This window comes from Erinaceus europaeus, chromosome 4 (assembly GCF_950295315.1).
Source record: "Erinaceus europaeus chromosome 4, mEriEur2.1, whole genome shotgun sequence".
Taxonomy (NCBI): domain Eukaryota; kingdom Metazoa; phylum Chordata; class Mammalia; order Eulipotyphla; family Erinaceidae; genus Erinaceus; species Erinaceus europaeus.
Window position 1 is genome coordinate 86,049,427 of NC_080165.1, and position 21,263 is coordinate 86,070,689.

Here is a 21,263-nt window from a genome sequence, read left to right on the forward strand (position 1 = left end):
CCGGTTCGAGCCCCCGGCTCCCCACCTGCAGGGGAATCGCTTCACAAGCAGTGAAGCAGGTCTGCAGGTGTCTATCTTTTTCCATCCTATCTCTGTCTTCCCCTCCTCTCTCTATTTCTCTCTATCCTATCCAACAATGACAACATCAATAAGAACAACAATAATAACTACAATACAACAAAAGCAACCAAAAGGGGAATAGATAAATATTAAAAAAAAGATCACACAGGAGAAAAGGGAACTCTGCTACACTGCTGGTGGGAATGCAAACTGGTACAGCACTTTTGAAAGACTATGTATGGACAGTCCTTAAACAAACAAAAATGGAAGTACCTTATGTTCTGGCAATATCACTCTTAAGCATTTATCCAGTGGACACTCAAACACTAATTCAAAGGGACACATGCACCCCAATGTTCATAGCTGCATTAATCACAACAGCCAAGAGTGGAAGCAGTCAAAATGTCCATCAATAGATGACTGACTAAAGAAGTTATGAGATATATATTCCATGGAATTTTGTCCTTCACTTCAGGGTAGAAGGGTGTGGGGGAGGGAAGGCATTAGGGGACAATGATCAGAGGGCTCTGAACTCTTAATTCCATCAGGACTTGGAGAGAAAAGACTAAAAGATAAAGGAAGGATACTCGGAAACAGTAGGTGTAATTTAGGAAGGAAGAGAAGGCAGGGTCATTGAAAAAAGGGGGGGCAAATATACAAATATTGATAGTTATAGAAATAATAGACAACCCTTATCTGTGATATTGGGAAAAATAATGCAGTTTCCCATGGATATAATGGGAACACAGAATGTGTGAAGTGTCCTCCCTGCAGGTGGGAGTCGAGAGCTTAAACCCAGATCCTTGCACTTAGTATTATGTCTGCTTAACCAGGTATGCCTCCCCCCTGGCCTTGAGCCTGAATTTCAATACAGCAGGTTATGGTGGCTGTCAAAAAAGCTACTGCAAACTCCCAACTGGCTCAGAACTTTTAATTTTCGTATAGCTATGAAGTTATAGATAAAGAACTCTTCTAGGTGGGGCTTGGATGGTGGCACACCTGGCTACGTGCGCCCACAGTACCATACACAGGATACCTGTTTTGAGTCCTCGCTCCTCACCCACAGGGGGGACACTTATGAGTAGTGAAGCTAGTCTGCAGGTTTATCTTTCTCTCTCACTCTATTTCTCCCCACACTCCACTCTCAATTTCAGTCCTATCAAATAAAATACAAAGGAAAAAAAAAAAGAGGTAAAAGTGGATGTTCGGTGGATTCATAGTGCCAGTACAGAGCACCAGCTAACCCTGGTGGCAAAAAAACAAAAACAAAAAACAAAAAAAGGGAGTCGGGCAGTAGTGCATCAGGTTAAGCCATGTGGCGTGAAGCACAAGGACAGGCATAAGGATCCCAGTTTGAGCCCCCAGCTCCCTAACTGCAGGGGAGTCGCTTCACAGGTGGTGAAGTGGGTCTGCAGGTGTTTATCTTTCTCTCCCCGTCTCTGTCTTCCCTTCCTCTCTCCATTTCTCTCTGTCCAATCTAAGAACAACATCAATAACAACAACAACAATAAAAAAAGCTAGGGCAACAAAAGGGAAAATAAATAAATGACTTTTATTTTTAAAAAGCCTCTAGTAGAGGGGGGCTGGGCAGTGGCATACTTGGCTGAGCACATACTTTACCATGTACCCGCAGGAGGATACGTCATGGGTGGTGACATAGGTCTGTAGGTGTTCTCCCTCACTATCTCTCCCTCCCCTCTCAATTTCTCTCTCTTCTCTCTCTGTTCTATCAAACAAAATAGAAAGGAAAAAGAAAAGGGAAAAAAATGGCCAGAGGGGACAGGGGCAGATAGCATAATGGTTATGCAAAGAGACTCTTGAGCCTGAGGCTCCAAAGTCTCAGGTCCAATTCCCAGTATCACCATAAACCAGAGCTGAGCGGTGCTCTGGTTAAAAAAAAAAAAAGGCTGAGGGAAGTAGTGGATTCATAGTGCTGTAAGACTGGGTATCAGAAGGATTGAGTGACCCTCTTATCACCAGATTCAAGCTCCAGACCTTATACATTTCTTCCTCACTTCAGCTTTTTGCTTTTTGGAGGGGAATTTTTTTTTATATTTATTTATTCCGTTTTTTTGCCCTTGTTTTATTGTTGTAGTTATTATTGTCGTTGTTAGATATGACAGAGAGAAATGGAGAGAGGAGGGGAAGCCAGAGAAGGGGAGAGAAAGACACTTGCAGACCTGCTTCAATGCATGTGAAGCCACTCACTCCCCTGCCGGTGGGGGGCAGGGGGTTCGAACCTGTATCATTATGCTGTTCCTTGCACTTTGCGCCACCTGTGCTTAACCCGATGCGCTACTGACCGAGTCCTTTTTTTTTTTTTTAAACCAGAACACTGTTCAGTTCTGGCTTATGGTAGTGCAGGGAACTGAACCTGTGACTTCAGAGCCTCAGGCATGAGTCTGTTTGCATAACCATTGTGCTATCTACCCCTGCCTGGGATTTTTTTTTTACCCCCTTGGAGAGGGCATCTCTCAATATCCCCATAGTCTGGATGCTGACCTTTTGCTTCTTGCTGCAGAAAGTCTGTTTCTATGTGTTTGTTTGTTGCCTTCAGGGTTTTAATGGGGGCTTGGTGCCTGCATTATGAATCCACTGCTTCTGGTGGGCATTTCCCCCCCTATTTTATTGGGTAGGACAAAAATTAATTGAGAGGGAAGGGAGATAGACAAGGATAGACACCTGCAGATCTGCTTCACTGCTCTTTGCAGATAGGAAGCTGGGGAATCAAACCAGGATTTTTGCACAGGTCCTTGCACTTGTGCGCTTAACCTGGTGTGCCAACACCTGGCTCAGGCCCCGCCCCCCTTTAATGTATTGTTGTAGCTTTGCTGTTGACACAGGAGGGAACCACAGATCCTCTTTATTAAACCACACTTAAGAGGGTTACTTTCAAAGTGGGAAGGGACACATGGGGGAGAAAAGAAAAAGAGAGATTTATTCTGTGAGAAAAAGTGACCTGAGCATATTCCATTTCAACATAAGCAAATGTCAGAGAACAAATTTGGTGCTCCAGCCCACAAGTCCAGAGAACTCTACCCATTGATTCACCACTCTGGCTATTTATATAAATGATTATTTTAAAAAGAAAAATAAAAGGGATTGTCTCAAATATTTTCCTTATAAACCATACCTTGGAAGCCCCAAATAAATGTTCCCTGGTTAAGTTGTCCTGGCAGATGTCCAAAAAAGTTTGACCAGTTATCAAAATCTACAAAGACTATATGAGTCATGGTTCGCAGGTAATCCAAATCTGGAAGCTCAACTTCTTCATCTAAAAAGAAATATTAACACGAATTCACTAAGAATAAGGCAAAAATCAATTGAATTATACTCAATTCTAAAAAGATATTAGATAATTAATTTATAAAAATATTAATCTTGTATTTATTCATTTCTATTTAAACTTTTTCATGCTGTACACACCTGTATATAACATACTATAGATCAGATTAAAAATATTCTGGGTATTTTAGAGACATAATTATCTGTCTTTCCTACAAATATGTCATTGATCTTAAGAATTTTTCTCTAGATTGTGAAAGAAGGGATGATGGAGAGAAATATTACAATATTACTCTTCCACTTATGTTGTTCTTTCTTATTATTTTTTTAATCATCAATGAGACTTTATTGCTCTAGGATTACATTTTCAGATAGGAAGAGGTCAAGCAGTGGTGCAGCCAGTTGAGCCCACACATAACCAGTTCAAACTTAGGTTCAAGCCCCAAGTTCTCACCTGCAGGAGTAAAGCTTCACCAGTGGTGAAACATGGCAACAGATCCATTTCTCTCCCTCTCCATTACACCCTCCTGTCCATTTCCATCTTTTTAAAAAAAATTTATTTATATTTATTTATTCCTTTTTGTTACCCTTGTTTTATTGTTGTAGTTGTTATTGATGTCGTTGTTGGATAAGACAGAGAGAAATGGAGAAAGGAAGAGAAGACAGAGAGGGTGAGAGAAAGACACCTGCAGACCTGCTTTACCGCTTGTGAAGCGACTCCCCTGCAGGTGGGGAGCTGGGGTCTTGAACCAGGATCTTTATGCCGGTCCTTGTGCTTTGCACCACATGCACTTAACCTGCTGTGCTACCGCCTGACTCCCCTTGTCCATTTATATCTTATCAAGTAAAAAGAAGATAAAAAATGCCCAGTGGGAGTGGTGAATTTGTAGTGCAAGCACTGAGCCCCAGCAGTAATCCTGATGGCAACAAAAATTGAAAAAGGAAAAAAAGGGGGCTGTTGGGCACAGTAGGTTAAGTGCACAAGGCGCGAAGTGCAAAGACCAGCAGAAGAATCCCGGTTCGAGCCCCCAGCCCCCCATCTGCGGGGGGGGGGTGTGTCTCTTTGCAAGCAGTGAAGCAGGTCTGCAGGTGTCTATCTCTGACCTTCTGTCTTCCCTCCTCTCTTGACTTCTCTTTGTCCTATACAACAACAACAGCAATAACAACAACAACAGTAACAAGGGCAACAAAAATGGAAAAAATGGCCTCCAGGAGCAGTGGATTCATAGTGCAGGCACTGCGTTCCAGTGATAACCTTAGAGGTGAATAAAAGAAAAAAGAAAAATAATAACAATGGAGAGAAGGAGGGAAGGAGAGAGACATAGATAGTATTGGAAGGATATCACCAGCATCAGAGTATTAGAAACTGGGCTCAAACCTGAGTCACCTTCATGGCAAAGCAGGCACACTACCCAAGTTAAATACTTTTTGTTTTTTGCTACATCATGCCCAAGATTTATGCATGCAAATCACTCACTGTAACATTGAACTACCTCCCGGTTTTAAGCTTTAAAAAAAAATCATTTATAAAAGAACAATAATTAATTTAATTAATGTATCAGAAGAACAAGGGCCACATTTTAAAAAGATTTATTAATGAGAGGAAAGGGAGGAGAACCAGAGTATTAGTCTGGAATATATGAAACCAGGGGTTGAATCAGGGAACTGATGTTTGAGGGTTCAATATCCCATTTACTGTGCCACCTCTTAGGGTATCAGAGACCAACTTTTATGACTACATAACCAAAAAGCTGTACCACTTCTCAAAACAAAATTTTAAGATTACTTCCTAAGAAGGTTCTTCCCACCAGAATTCCATTCTTCTCCTAATCTAGACTGACTTATCAGTTGCCCTTTGAGTGTAATCAAGTATTTCCAGAGGGCAAAAATGAGACAATCTAAAACTGTTACTGTAAAGTGGTGCATATATTAAATTATTAAAAATGAATAGCTCCAGGTGGCTGGGCAATGGAGCACCAGGTTGAGTGCACACGTTAACATGCACAAGGACCCAGGTTTAAGACTTCACTCCCTACCTGCAGGGAGATGGTTTATGAGTGGTAAAGACAGTCTGCAGGTATCTCTCTCTCTTCCTCTCTCTCTCTTTTTAGCAGAGCACCGCTCAGCTCTGGCTTATGGTTTTGTGGAGGACTGAATTGAACCTGGGACTCTGGAGCCTCAGGCAGGAGAGACTCTTTGCATAACCATTATGCTATCTACCCCCAGTTTTTTACCTTTTTTTTTTTTTGGGTATCTCTCTTTCTCTATCCCCCTCTCCCCTCTCAATCTAGCTATTCTATCAAATAAAAATAGAAAGAAAAATGAACAAGAAGGAAAAACTGGCCACCGGGAACAGTGGATCTGTAGTTGTAGCCCTAAGCCCCAGCAATAACTCTGGTGGCAAAAATAAATAAATAATGGATAGCTTCAGGGTGGAGAGGAAGAAGGGCAAACGCTAGAAGGGTGGAGAGATAGCGCACTGCTAAGGTTCGAGTACTACTGTATAATATATCTTTTTCTGTCTCCCTCAACAAAATAAAAAATACAAACTTCAGTTACAGAAGCTGCTCAGCAGTACTATATCTGCATGAGGTCCTGGGTTCATTCCCAAGCACTGCAAAAAATAAAATAATAGTAACAGAAAGACTGCATCCACTCCACATAGCAGATTCCCTAAAACACACTACTCCTGCCACTCTGGTTCATTTTACTACTATCTTTTCTGAAAAATCTCAGTAATTATAGATTCCAATACTATAACCATTGTCTATCAGAAAATAAAACATATTTCCAAACAGTAGCCAGAAAAAAACAAAGGAAAAGAAATAGAACATAAAATAGTATGACCGCTGTTTCACTGTCTGTAGTGGAACGGAATAAATCTGTATTATGTTACTTAATCATTTCTTATATAAAGCATGCCACCACTAAAGGTTATGCTGAGATTAGCATACGCTATAGAAAAAGCCTAAATTCAATGGTCCATAAAAATTAGTTGGGAGCTGGGCGGTAGCGCAGCGGGTTAAGCACACGTGGCATAAAGCACAAGGACTGGCAAAAGGATCCCTGTTCGAATCCCCGGATCCCCACCTGCAGGGGAGTCGCTTCACAAGCGGTGAAGCAGGTCTGCAGGTGTCTATCTTTCTCTCCCCGTCTCCCCCTCCTCTCTCCATTTCTCTCTGTCCTATCCAACAACAACATCAATAACAAAACAACTACAACAATAAAACAAGAGCAACAAAAAGGAATAAATAAATGTTAAAAAATATTTTTAAAAGGATATAGATTTATAAACTAAACAAGAAAATTATTCTTCTACACAGAATAAAGACATATTCCTATCGTTTCACTTAATTTTATCATATGAAAAAAGAAACTTCTATGGAGACTGAGACCTCAACTTTTCCCATAATTTCTTGCTAGCATTTCCATCTACTTTTTTTTCTAATATATTTATCTTCCCTTTTGTTGCCCTTGTTGTTACTGATGTCGCTGTTGTTAGATAGGATAGAGAGAAATAGAGAGGAGGGGAAGACAGACACCTGCAGACCTGTTTCACCGCCTATAAAGCAACTCCCTTGCAGGTAGGGAGCCGGGGGCTCAAAACCACCCCCCCTTTTTTTCTTTCTTTTTCTGCCTCCAGGGTTATCACTGGGGCTCAGTGCCAGCACTATGAATCCACTGCTCCTGGAGGCTATTTTGTTGCCCTTGTTATTGTTGCCATTGCTGCTGTTCTTGGACAAAGAGAAATCACGAAAGGAAGGAAAGACAGAAGGGGGAGAGACTACTGCACATCTGCTTCACCGCTTGTGAGGAAACCCCCTGCAGGTGGGGAGCTGAGGGCTGCAACTGGGATCCTTACACTGGTCCTTGCACTTCACACCTTGTGCATTTAACCCACTGTGCTACCGCCTGTCCCCTGCAACTACTTCTAATAGTTAATTGTAAATAAAAGATTGTTCCAAGAAAACCATAACAAAGATAAACATTTTGAACTGACCTTTAAGGCCCCTCATATTTATAAAGCCAAAATATAAACAAAAGTTTTTTTTTCCTGCCTGCAGGGTTATTGCTGGGGCGTGGTGCCTGTACTACCTATGAATCACTGCTCCTGGAGGCTATTTTTTCCCTTTTGTTGCTCTTGTTGTTCACCATTGTTGTCATTATTGTTGTTGCTGCTGTCATTGTTGTTGGATAGGACAGAGAGAGATGGAGAGAGGAGAGGAAGACAGAGGGGGTAGAGAAAGGTAGACACCTGCAGACCCGCTTCACTGCTTGTGAAGCGACCCCCTGCAGGTGAGGAGCCAGGGACTCGAACCAGAATCCTTACTCCTGTCCTTGCCTTTTGTGCCATGTGCACTTAACCCACTGCGTTTCTGCCTGGCCACCAAGAATTTATTTTTAAGGAATCTAAATCTAAATGATAAGAAAACAGGGTAACAACAACAGTGTCACATCTAGGGTAATGCTCAAGTCAGATTTTCAGTTTCCTCATCTCTCAAAATCCTATGCCTTTCATAAAAGAAAAGATTATTTAGAACAAGGCTATCAAAACTACCATGTACTCTTGTCCCTAAAATGTAAAATGGCTTAAGTAAAAACTCCTAAAGTAGGGGCAGTTGAATGGTACACCTGGTTGAGTACACATATTAGTGTGCACAGGGTCTGGGTTTAAGCACTAACCCCCCATCTGAGGGCAAAAGCTTTACTAGCCGTGAAGCAGCACTGCAGGTCTGTCTCTCTCTCCTTTCCCCTCTCAATTTCTCATTGTCCTACCAAATAAAAATAAGCATTTTTTTTCATCCCTAAAGAATACACTATAGTAATTAACCAACTAAAGTAGGTATCATCCTTTCAAATTTCTTGCTTCTTAACTGTAACATTATACCAAAAAACAAAACAAACAAACAAAACCCAGCTACAATGCATGTCCACGTTAGTATAAGGAATCTGCATAGACAGCAGTTATAAAGTCATACCTATATTCTGACAGCTCAGGTCATTCTCAGCAGATTTCTCCACATCTGAATTTTTTTGATAGTTCACTGCCTGTTTCGGTTTTTTCTCTTTATTTGAAGGACTAGCAGCAAACTTGTATGGACTTGTTTTTTCAGATCCAAAATGAGCAGTATTGGGTTTCTGCAAGAAGCAATGCTTTTTATGAAAGTGCTGCTGAGCACTCTCAGGATCATGAAATCCTTTGGTACATGTGCCACACTTTACTATGTATTGCTGCTCCTCCTCCGCGACCATTTCTTTTCCATGTACTTGAAGGATATGAGAGTTCAAGTCGGCTATGTTCTGTGCTGTGGCTGAACATAAACTGCAGCGAAACCACAGTTTACCTGTATGCAGCATGACTTGGAGACATCTACTGTGATCTTCTCTTCTATTGACTTTACAGATGTAGCTCTCATGGCAACCACAGGTTAACAGGTTGCTTGTTTCTACTACTGGAAAATCACTCTCAGTTTTAATTGAAGTTTCAGCTTTTTCTGACACAAACACATAATCTATGCTGTGATGCTCCTTATAATGCGTCAAAAAAGCTTCTTCTACATTAAAAATGAGATCACAAAGCCCACAAAAGTACTTAACTTTTATTTCATTATCATGCTCGTCCTGGCAGTGGCGGTACAATGTTTCTATCTTGTGAAAAGTCTTTTTGCAATGTGTACAGCTGTACCTATGAAACTGGTGACTTGTTATAGACAAGCAGTGCTGTTTTACACATTCTTGGGAGTCAAACATATCTTCACAAATTCGGCATTGCCATTTACCTTTTGTAGAACTATTTACTGGGGAGGGATCAACAATGGTAACAGATGAAGAGGGATTTTCAACAGCCAAATTACTCACCACAGTTGTAGAAGATGATGGCAATGTTTGACCCTCTACGTCATCTGTCTCATAAAAATATCTGTGCCCACTATGAAACTCAGTCACATGTGCCATGATTGACTCTTTCCTTGTTAAACCCTTTTTACATGTTCGACACCAGAAAAGAAAGTTATTCAAATGTGCTCCTCCATGAAATCGGCTCATGTGTAAGCGGATGACCCCTGAGTCTTCACATACCTTTCCACAGACCACACACTTATAGCACATTGTGTTTGCAGAGAAAACATGCTTCTCTACTGCATCTTCATTTGGGAATTGCTGATGGCATTCACAAAACCAGGTTTTAATCACTGCTTTTTCTTTCTGGACACAAACAATATCTTCAAGGCTTTGATCTTCTAAATTTATCTTCTTTTTTGGAATAATGTTGCAATCTTGTGAGCAGGAATCTTGAATACACATAGCTCTTTTAAGTGATGAAAACTTGGATTGTCTGAGCAATGGATTTAAGTCAGAAGGTTTGTTCCCTTCGTTGCTGTGGCAATAAAGTAAGACTGATTCTTCCACTGAATTAATCACGTGGACTTTGTGTCCTGAATTCTGCTTGTGATTTTGGGTACTGGTTTCATCCACAAAGATTTGGTTGCAACTTGGACAATAACCCCTTACTATGAATTTCTCTGCAACCTGGGCAATACTCTTTTCAGCTATAGCTACAGGGCCAGCATTTCGACAACGAACTCTAAATTGGATTTGAAAAAAGATAAAATCTTTCATTAAGTATTTGCTAAATACATTTCTACTTTTCAATGCAGTAGTTATCAAGCAAATGATATGAGCTCTAAACAGCATTTTAAAATTAAAATACAGGTTATATGTTAATATTCCATCATCTCAAAATACTTGAGTATGCCTTAATCTTATTGGTGTCATCAAGGTCTTGTATATCTGTGACTCCACTCTAAACCAACTTATTCAGAGATTGAGACAGATGGTAGAGGTGTGTGTGTGGGGGGATTCACCACACTGCCAAAGTTTCCTTTGGTGCTATATCGTATATCAAGAGCACAAATCTGGACTGTGTACATGGCAAGAAAGGTATCCTATCAAGTGAGCTATATTGCTGTCCCTGTCCAACACTTTACCTATTTCTATCCCACACTCAATAGGGTAAAAGTAGAACACAAAAACACTTCACATAAGCCTTAGAAGACTAAAATCAAATCCAGGGGCCAGTAAAGAGCTCACCCAGTAAAGCGTGTGCCTACCAAATGCAGGGATCTAGGTACAAGCTTTAACACCACATGGAAGAATCATAGACAGCATCAGGAAGGGGCTCCATGGATAGTGGGACAATGCTATTCTGTCTCTCCTTTCTCTATCTTTCCCTATCTCCCCTAAATTGAAGAATAAAAAATATCCGCCTGGGGAAGTTGCTCTGCAGTGGTGATCAGCATGTACAAAGCCCTGAGTTCATTTATTTTTGCCACCAGAGTTTTCACTGGGACTTGGTGCTTACAAAATTTCACTATTCCTGATGAAGTTTTTTTCCCCCCCTCACTACTTTTTTTTTTTTATGAGAGCACTGCTCAGCTCTGGTTTATGGTGGTACGGGGGATTGAACCTGGGACTTTGGAGCCTCAGGCATGAGAGTCTCTTTGCATAACCATTTCGCTATCTAGCCTCGGCTTCCCCCAAGGTAAGAGACTGGGGTTGGGTGGTGGTATACCCGGTTGATTGCATGCATTACAAAGCAGAAGGGCCCAGGTTTGAGCTCCAATTCCCCACCTGTAGGGGGGAAGCTTCACAAGCAGTGAAGCAGGTATGCATGTGTCTTTATTCCCATCACTCTATCCCCCTCCTCAATTTCTTGTCTGTCCTCTCAAAGATAATAGAAAGGGAGGGGAAGGTCACTGGGAGCAGTGGATTCGTAGTGCTAGCACCAAGCTCCAGTGATAACCCTGATGGCAATAAATAAATATATAAATAAGGTAAGAGATAGAGGGGGTAGAGAGACAGGACAAAGAGAGAAGTGAATGCCACAGCAGCATTCTCCCATTGAGAAAGCTTCTCTTTTGCATGGTGATCTCATGTGCTGCTCAGAGGATTCAACCCAGGTTCCTCATGCCTGGTAAAGTATGTGGTCTACCTGATACTCTATTGCCCAGCCCCTAGACAAGCAAATTATTAAATTCTTTTGGTAACTAAACTATAAAGAGGAAGACCAAGGCATGATACTTAATAACCTAAAAACTTTTGCCAAAATCTATTCTTTAAAAATTGACTGATTTTATGTCAGAAATACACCATGCTTATAGTTACCTAAATCAAGCTCAACTAAGACCACCCACAACTATAAAATCAACTGAAAATAAAATTTTTTAAAAAGATTTATTTATTTAATATTTTTTTAATTGAGAGGAAGGGGGAGACAGAGAGGGAGATAGACAGCTACCTACAGGACTTCACCACTAATGAAGCTTTTCACCTGCAGTGGGGGGCTGGAGGCTTGAATCCGGGTCCTTGAGCACTGCAACATGTGCACTCAATCAGATGTGCTACAACCCAACCCCAAGATTTATTTTTCAATGAGACAGAGAAGCAGAGCACCACTCTGGCACATGTAATGCTAGGGAGTGCTCTTAGGACCACATTTTTGAGAGTCCGACATTTTAAATACTGAGCAACCTTTTGGATTGCTATGCAAATTATTTTTAAATGAATGGAAATGAAAATTTATCAAAATTTGATGAGGAAATGATTAAAGGAAGGGTATACCTTTAAATGTTTATATATATAGAAAAAATTCCATAGTCAAATTATTTTTATATTAAAAAGATAGAAGATAATAAGCAAAGTAAAGCCAAAGTTTTTTTTTTCTTTTTTCTAATAGAGAAATTGAAAGACAAAAGGAAGACAGAAATGGAGAGAGAAAGAAATACCAGCAGCCCTGCTTCACCACTCATTAAGCTTCCTCCCTGTAGATTGTGAGGTGGGCAGGTTTGTACACAGATCTCTGTCTCTGATAATATGCACTCAACCAGGTGCACTCAACCTGATCCAGCTGTCTAGTCCTATTTCCAACTCTGACACCATATCCCCAGACAATACCTTTGGCCTATCTGCAAGTCAGCTGTCAGGCTCAGGCAAAAATTAGTAAAGTCATGGGCTCCTTAGAATATACTTAAATAGCTTTGTCCAAAATGGAGACCCCTACATCTCATCTGCTATACTTCTTTCTTTAGGTTCCTGATTATTAAACAATTTGTTCTGCTTTATATCTGAATTCTTTTTTAAGCCACCAAGTTACAGACACTACTATGACGCCAACCTGACTTCACTGGGCAGACGACCTCACCAATGTGTCCTGGAACCTCATCTTCCCAAAGCCCTGCCCTGCTAGGGAAAGATAAGAGACAGGCTGGGAGTTTGGATCAACCTCACAATACCCACCTGCAGGAGGACAGTTTGAGAGCAGTGAAACAGTACTGCAGGTATCTCTATTTTTATCTCTGTCTTCCCCTTCTCGTTTTCTCTCTGTTGCTATCAAATAAATAAAATATTCAAAAACTCTTTATAGACCTCTAGTTAATACTCTTCGTAAGGAAGTCCATTACATTAAAGAAGGCAAACTTTATGTAGGTATCTTAGTCAAGAAATATACCATGACACTAACCTAACTCCTCTGGTGACAACCTCACCAATGTACCCTGGAACCCCAACCTCTCTGCAGCCCTGCCCCACTAGGGAAAGACAGAAATAGCCTGGGAGTATGGATCGACCTGCCAATGCCCATGTCCGGTAGAGAAGCAATTACAGAAGACAGATCTTCCACCTTCTACACCCCATAATGATGCTGGGTCCACACTCCCAGAGGGATAAACAACAGGAAAGCTTTCAAGGAAGGGGATGGGATACAGAGTAGAACTCTGGTAGTAGGAATTGTACCCCTCTTATCCTTTGGTCTTGCTGATATTTTTTATTTTATAAATAAGTTTTAAAAAATTTAAGTGGGGTAAAAAAGATAAAATAATAGTAGCCTGGAAGGTGGTGCAGTGGGTAAAGCCTTGGACAAGATGTATAAGTTCCAAGTTTAATCCGCAGTACTGCAAATGTTAGAGTGGTATTCTGGTGCCCTGCCCCCACCCAATAAATAAATCCTTTCAAAAACTAATTAAACAGAATATATTCCTTAAGCAAGAATAAGAAATTTCTCAGAGAGGCAGACTGGGAGTATGGACCGACCAGTCAACGCCCATGTTCAGCGAGGAAGCAATTACAGAAGCCAGACCTTCTACCTTCTGCAACCCTCAATGACCCTGGGTCCATGCTCCCAGAGGGATAGAGAATGGGAAAGCTATCGGGGGAGGGGGTGGGATACGGAGATTGGGCGGTGGGAATTGTGTGGAGTTGTACCCCTCTTACCCTATGGTTTTGTTAATTAATCCTTTCTTAAATAAAAAATAAATAAATAAATAAATAAAAAAAAGAAATTTCTCAGAAAGCAAAGAAAAGCATAACCAAAAAAATTAGTAGATTACACTTAAGATTTAAAGCACACACACAAAATCCCCCCCTTTTTTCCTCTTAGATCAGGAATAAGGCATTATCATTACTACTCAATATAGTGTTTGAAGTTTTAGCCATAACAATATCAGAGTTGGGGGAGGGGGGAAGAGTAGAATTCAAATTGGAAGAGAGGAAGTAAAATTATCTCTATTTGTAGGTGACATGACAACACACACAGCAAATCCTAAAGAATCCATCCGAAAACTCGTAGGAGGGAGTCGGGCGGTAGTGCAACAGGTTAAGTGCAGGTGGCACAAAGCGCAAGGACTGGCATAAGGATCCCAGTTTGAGCCCCCGGCTCCCCATCTGCGGGGGGTGGGGGGGAAGGGCACTTCACGGGTGGTGAAGCAGGTCTGCAGGTGTCTATTTTTCTCTCCCCCTCTCTGTCTTCCCCTCCTCTCTCCATTTCTCTGTCCTATCCAACAACAACATCAATAACAACAGCAGTAATTACAACAATAAAACAACAAGAGCAACAAAAGAGAATATATATTAACCAGAGCACTGCTTAGCTCTGGCTTATGGTGGTGTGGGGGATTGAACCTGGGACTTGAGAATAAATACATATTTTTTAAAAAAGAAAACTTGTAGGAATCATTAGAAAATATAGTAATAATAATAATAATAAAGAAAATATAGTAATATAGCACAGTGTACAAAGTGGTATGGAACTATACCCCTATTATCTTATAATCTTGTAAATCACTATTAAATCCCTAGAAAAAAGAAATATTAAAAGCATTAAAAAGAGAGAAGGAGAAGGGAGAGAAAGAGAGATATCTGCAGCACTATTCCACCATTCTTGAAGCTTCCCCCCTGCAAGTAGGAGGTACCCAGATCTTTGCACATGGTTGTGTGTGCACTCAGGCAGGTGCACTACCCTCCCACAAAACCTAAATTATTAGTTTTTGAGGCCTGATTAATGATACTAGTTTTTTAAAGAGGCACTGTCATTTACATATGGAATAGTTATAAATAAAATAGCCTTTGTCTAGGGTCTGTTATAAAACAAAAACTTACAGGAGAGGGCTATAACTGTGGGATCTGCATCACAGCTCACTTCAGTGTGCCTGTTTTGCCATGTGTGTCACCCAGATTTGAGTCTAGCCCCTTCCACATTTAAGGAAGGTTTGGTACTTTGGTGTCCTTCCCTTTCTCTCTAGCTCCACTTCTCTATCTGGAGAGGGAGAAAAAAAGTCATCTCAAAGTGGTGAAGTCAAGTGACAGGGAAAAAATGGATAGCCATAATACACATGTCATGTATTGGTAATTAATGAAGCTGAGTTTTGGGTATACTGGGGTTCATAATGCTATTCTCTTTAATTTTGTAAACTGCTTCATAATATCCACTCTAAACATAAATATCAGTTAAACTGAAATCTTCTCAATTATTTGAGCTCCGATTTATTTAAGTAAATAGAATTTTATTTTATTTACTTATTTATTTAAGTAAATAGAATTTTCAATGTTTGATTTACAGTCAAAGTTCTATTTTAACGCAATCTTTCTCTATAAGACCTCAGGGGGAAAAAAGTAACTTAGTTTCCATTCACAAAAATAACAATGTATCTACTTTTCTGCAGTTCTAACTTCTCTCAGTAGAAATTTGATAAATTTCTAAACAAGGATACAGTCTAGTGTTAAAAGGAAAAAACATGGAATAGAAAAGTATACATTAAATTCTTTCATTGATATTAAAGAACCAGTCAGGTGGAATTGACTTACAGCTAAGAATTAGACCTGTACAAACCTGAAATGGGCAGTAAGCTCCATGTGGGAACGTAGTATTTGGTGGCAGGCTACACACATAACCTGAAATGGGACATCTTTGCATAGAGAGATCAAAATTTTCTTTGCAAAAGATGGGAATGATATTGGATGTGCTACTCCCTTGTTATCTGAAAGACAAAATAAAGTGTAACTTGCAAAATCGTTTCAGTTGAGAGCAAGCCAGCCTTCCTCCCTATGCCTTTCTAAACATTGCAATGAGACTTTTCTGCAATAAAAATCTAAGAGAAGTAATTTTCTAACCTCAGGTACAAAAGATGCTGACCTCATATCCAAAATAAAATATGAACTTCAAATGCTGAGAAACACCCAACTTTTCAGATATATAACAGCTACACAGAAATCATTACCCTGAATAAAAGTTTTTAAAGTTTGTCTTCATTACTTAAAGCAAACAATGGTCTTAGCTACAAAGAAATATATATATACATATATATATATATTTATGTATATGTAGATAGATAAAAATCTTTTATGATTCTCGTTAGTGTGAGGATAACATAAAGAATTATCTGAAGGGGCCAGATGGTGGTGCACCTGGTAGAGAGCACATGTTACAAAGCATAAGGACCTGGGTTTGAGCCACCGGTCCCCACCTGCAGGAGGAAAGTTTTGTGAGTAGTGAAGCAGGTCTGCAGATGTATTTATCCCCCCCTCCCCTTGATTTCTGACTGCCTCTATCCAGTAAATAAAGATAAAAGAATTATCTGAAAACTAGTAAATCAACAAAGATTAAAATAGTTTAATGATCTTCAGAAGAGAACATGAACATACCACCCAGTTTAAAAGTTTGATGCAAATGATTCTTTCCAGACATATGCTTCAAACATTCATCCTTGCTGCTAAAAAGAAGGAAGCAGTTTGGACACGCAAAACACTGAATAATCTGCGGAAGAAGGTTCTTTTTATGCCCATCATTTTCAGCTTCCTAAAACATAAGGTAAAGCTATATTATAGACAACTAAAATCAATTATTTTATTTCTTAAACTTAACTTTCAAAATTTCTTATTTATTATTTGGAATATTCATATCAGTTCTCAACATTAATACTTATGTTTCCTGAGTGTGAACTGTGGAATTTTATCAAAAAAGAGGGGCCAGGTGGTGGCTCGGTGGGTTGAGTGCACATATTACCAAAAAAAGAGGACCTACCTGTGAAACTGAACTGTTTTTCTTCAAAAAGAAATTGTGCCCATCCTTTTGTAGCCATACACAAGTATATTTACTTCTCCATATTTACCTTTTTTGTACATATTCATTCACAACATTACTTAATTGTATAAATGTGATCACAACACATACCTTTGCTAACATTTTGCTTTGTTGACTCTATAATCTACATATTTACAAATGTTTTCTCCTAAATATCTGCATGCTCACTTGTTTACAAAATTAATACAGAAGTAAATGTTTATGGGAGACTGTCATTTTATTACCAATGTCATATTATCAAATATTGTTGTCTTCTTCCCTTTTCCTATTTTGAAATATCTTCTGCCTCTTTTCCTATTTTGAAATATCTAATAAAAATCTCTAATTTTCTTCCTAATTATTTTGTGGTGTAGATTCATTACAGTTAGTCATTCATTCCTTTTGTTGTTGTTGTTGCTGTAAGTGTTGTTGTTGCAATTAAGCATCTTTAAATATGTTCTCATTCATAGATGCATTTTTTCTCATTATCAAGAGTAGCCCTGTTGGGTTAAAAGCTATATTACTTAAGTATTAAAAGATACTCTATGGCTGCTTTTCAAAAAGTTTCAATAACCTCAAATACCTGCTAGCACTAAAAGAGCGGCCTGACAACAATACTTTGTATCAGATGTTGTAATACTCACTGTACTCAAATTAGTACTATTCTATGATATATACTGCCAATTTATTTACTTACTATTTTTTTACATTTTATTTTTTCCCTTTTTCTTGCCCTTGTTTTTTATTGTTGTTGTAGTTATTATTGTTGTTATTGATGCCATTGTTGTTGGATAGGACAGAGAAATGGACAGAGGAGGGGAAGACACGAGAGGGAGAGAGAAAGATAGACACCTGCAAACCTGCTTCACCACCTGTGAAGCAACTCCTCTACAAGTGGGGAGCCGGGGTCTCGAACTGGGATCTTTCCACTGGTCCTTGTGCTTTGTGCTACGTGCGCTTAACCCGCTGTGCTACCACCTGATACCCTATTTACCATTATTATTACTGTTACTATTATTTTGATATTTGTTGCTCTCAGGTGGCACCAATGATCAAGCCCAAAGCTAATCTATTTATTGTTGTTGTTAAATAAAGCCAGGCCTCGCCCATACAAGGCAGGTAAGCCTCCACTAAGCAACCTCCCTGACCCTTAAAATGTTTAATCTTATGTACATATATATATGGATATATATATTTATGTATATAACTTGCTAAACTTCTAAATAACAGCCTTTAAAACTATATTGTGTCTTCTTAAATTTATATCATTAACATGACAGATATCAAAATCATTTTTACAGTATCCAAAGAAGAAGGGACAGACTTATCAATTGAGAGCACACACTACACTTCAAATATATTTTTCAATTTAATCCTTAAATTAACCCATGAGGTTATTATTTTTTTATTCTTTATATTCTTATTTATTGTTATATATTTTTTTGTTTTTGTTTTTTATTTTTTAAATATTTATTCCCTTTTGTTGCCCTTGTTGTTTTATTGTTGTAGTTATTATTGTTGTTGTCGTTGTTGGATAGGACAGAGAGAAATGGAGAGAGGAGGGGAAGACAGAGAGGAGGAGAGAAAGATAGACACCTGCAGACCTGCTTCACCGCCTGTGAAGCGACTCCCCTGCAGGTGGGGAGCCGGGGTTCGAACCGGGATCCTTATGCCGGTCCTTGTGCTTTGCGCCACCTGCGCTTAACCCGCTGCGCTACAGCCCAACTCCCCTATTGTTATATTTTTATTTCTTTTGGGCAACCAGGGCTTTATGCATGCTTCCATTAGATTTTTCTTTCTTTCCCTTTTAACTTCAGACAATGATAATAAGAAGAGGCAGCATAGCACCTCTCCTCTATTCATGAAATTTCCCGTTGATGTGCACAGTGCTCCCATTTGGGGCTTAGGGGGCTCAAACCTGGACCCTTTTGCATGGGAAAGTATGTAATCTACTAGGAGAATTATCCCAGTTTCCTTTTCATTATTTATAAATAAGGAAACTAAAGATTAGTCATCAAAATGCCACTCCTTCTATTATGTTGTACCCCTAGGAGAGTATGACTGTTCAAACTCAGCTGTATAGCTGATTATACACTTTATGGTCTTTCCACTATACTCTATCATCTTTGATAAATGACACAGAGAAGGTAATACCAAAGAAGATGTTTTATATTCTAATTCTAAATGAGGGGTCACATATATTACCATGTGCAAGGACCCAGGTTTAAGCTCCTGGTCCCCACCTACAGGGGTCAAGCTTCATAAGCACTGAAGCAATGCTATAGGTACCTCTCTTTCTTCTCCTCCCCTCTCAATTTCTGTCTGTCCTATCAAATATAAGAAAAATAAAGTAAGGGGCCAGGAGGTGGCGCACCTGGTTGAGCACAAGGTCCCAGGTTCAAGCCCCTGGTCCCCACCTACAGGGGGAAAGCTTCATGAGTGGTAATGCAGAGCTGCAGGTGTCTGTTTCTCTGTCTTTCTCCCTTTCTATCTCCCCCTTCCCTCTCAATTTCTGGTTGTCTCCAATAAATATTGATCATAAAAAAAAGAAAAAGAAAATAAAAAATAAAGGGGAGAAGGGAAGGAGGAGAAGGTTCTAAATGGTAAGAGCACTAATGGTATTTACTAGAGCTAGCAAGGTAACTGACTTGAGAAGTGCACCTTCTTTGTCATAGGCACTACCCAGATTCAAGCCTAACCCTTATCACATAGGAGGAAAATTTGGTGCTGTAATATCTTTCCTTCCCTCTCTCCCTTTTTTATTTGAAAAAGTCAACTTGGAGCAGTAAAGTCTCAATGGCTAATTCAAAAGAACTATATAAATCTTCAAGTGACAACCTAGAAGTTATAATCTTTGAAGTGGTTAAAAGAAAAGAAAAAAAAAGCCCTTAGGGGTCGGGCAGTAGCAAACAAAAAATTAAGGTAATAAAAATCACCCAAAATAAGGCCGCAGAAAAAAGAAAAACACTAAAATGAATGAAGATAATAATAGTGTTACGGGAGAACAACATTTACATCATTGGGTTAAAAGAAGGAGCAGAGAGAAGAAAGGGCAGAATTCACATGTGAAGAAATTCTAGCAGGGACCTGTTAAGTGCACAAGGCTCAAAGCCCAAGGACCCACATAAGGATCCCAGTTCAAGCTCATGGCTTCCCACTGGCAGGAGGGTCGCATCATAAGCAGTGAAGCAGGTCTTTCTCTTCCCCTCCTCTCTCCATTTTTCTCTGTCCTATCAAACAACAATGACAGCAATAACAACAATAATAGTAACAACAACAACGATAAACAACAGGGCAACAAAAGGAAAAAATAGCCTCCAAGAGCAGTGGATTCATAGTGCAGGTACCAAGCCCCAGTGACAATCCTGGAGGCAAAAATAAAATAAAAGCTCAGAGAAATAAACAGGAAATTTATTAATAAATCCATACTTGTGCTCAGAAGTGTGTGAAGTGACAGAGGAAAAAAAAAGAGAGAACTCCAAAGATCAATGTGGAGACAACGAAATTAAGGTAATAAAAATCACCCAAAACAAGGCTGCAGAAAAAAGAAAAACACTAAAATGAATGAAGATAATAATAGTGTTATGGGAGAACAACATTTACATCATTGGGTTAAAAGAAGGAGCAGAGAGAAGGGAAGAATTCACATGTGAAGAAATTCTAGCAGGGGCCTGCTGGTGGGCTGGTGGTGTACCTGATTGAGTGCACATGTTATAATGTGCAAGGACCTGTGTTCAAGCCCCTAGTCTCCACCTGCAGGGGGAAAGCTCTGCAAGTGGTGAAGCAATGCTGCAGGTGTCTTTCTGTCTTTTTCCCTCTCTATCATGCCCATCCTCTCAATTTCTGGCTGTCTCTATCAAATAAATAAAGATGATAAAAATTAAAAAAAAAAATTCTAGTTAAAAATTTTCCCTAAAAGATTATGCTGCCAAAAAGAAGGCAAGTGTTATTTATAAAGGAAATCCCTTAGGACTATCAAATGATTTCTAAAAGGTAGAAAGGACTACCAGAACATATTCAATAAATAAATATTTCTGAATGAAGCAGGTCCCCACCCAAGAAGCAAGCTATCGATCAAATAGGATTCATATGTATACCACTTTCTAGCGACCTCTTCTGGCTGATTTAGCATAGCAGCTGCAATCTATTATTAACATTTATGTGACATGCATACAGTCTTCCATGTCTTTTAAAAATTATGTCTCATTTTTCCCTCTCATACTTTTTAATCTCTCTTATATCTTTTTGTCTGTTTACCTCATATGTCTTATCATTTAATACCTAAAGTCCTTTAATTTGCTATTTATATTTGAGGACTCTTGTTACCATAGTTTATATTTACTACCAAATGATCTGTATTTCTCTGAAACAACTACTGGGTAGTTTTGCTCATATACAATACAGAGAACTGAAACACATAAACTTGCAAAAAAAAAAAAAAAAAAAACAGAAAAAAAAGGACTCAAACTATCAAAAAGTTATCCTCAAGGGGAGAGGTAGGGCTGGAATGGGTCGAGGGAAGGGCATA

At 39.4% G+C, this 21,263-nt stretch overlaps 1 protein-coding gene across 6 annotated transcripts in view; it reads right to left on the reverse strand.

The window, feature by feature from the left end:
• The window catches only part of ZNF451 (zinc finger protein 451), an 89,878-nt gene that overhangs the window by 20,483 nt on the left and 48,132 nt on the right, over positions 1 to 21,263 (reverse strand). For all 6 annotated transcript variants that reach the window (XR_009549514.1, XM_060190002.1, XM_007516483.3 and 3 more), the window contains exons 8-11: positions 16,318 to 16,471; positions 15,506 to 15,653; positions 8,325 to 9,928; positions 3,194 to 3,334 (exon numbers count right to left, since the gene is read on the reverse strand). Coding sequence is in view for 5 of the 6 variants with exons in the window: in XM_060190002.1 (XP_060045985.1) it covers positions 3,194 to 3,334; positions 8,325 to 9,928; positions 15,506 to 15,653; positions 16,318 to 16,471 (2,047 nt within the window). In the remaining variant the exon portion in view is untranslated. The remainder of the gene's footprint in view (positions 1 to 3,193; positions 3,335 to 8,324; positions 9,929 to 15,505; positions 15,654 to 16,317; positions 16,472 to 21,263) is intronic.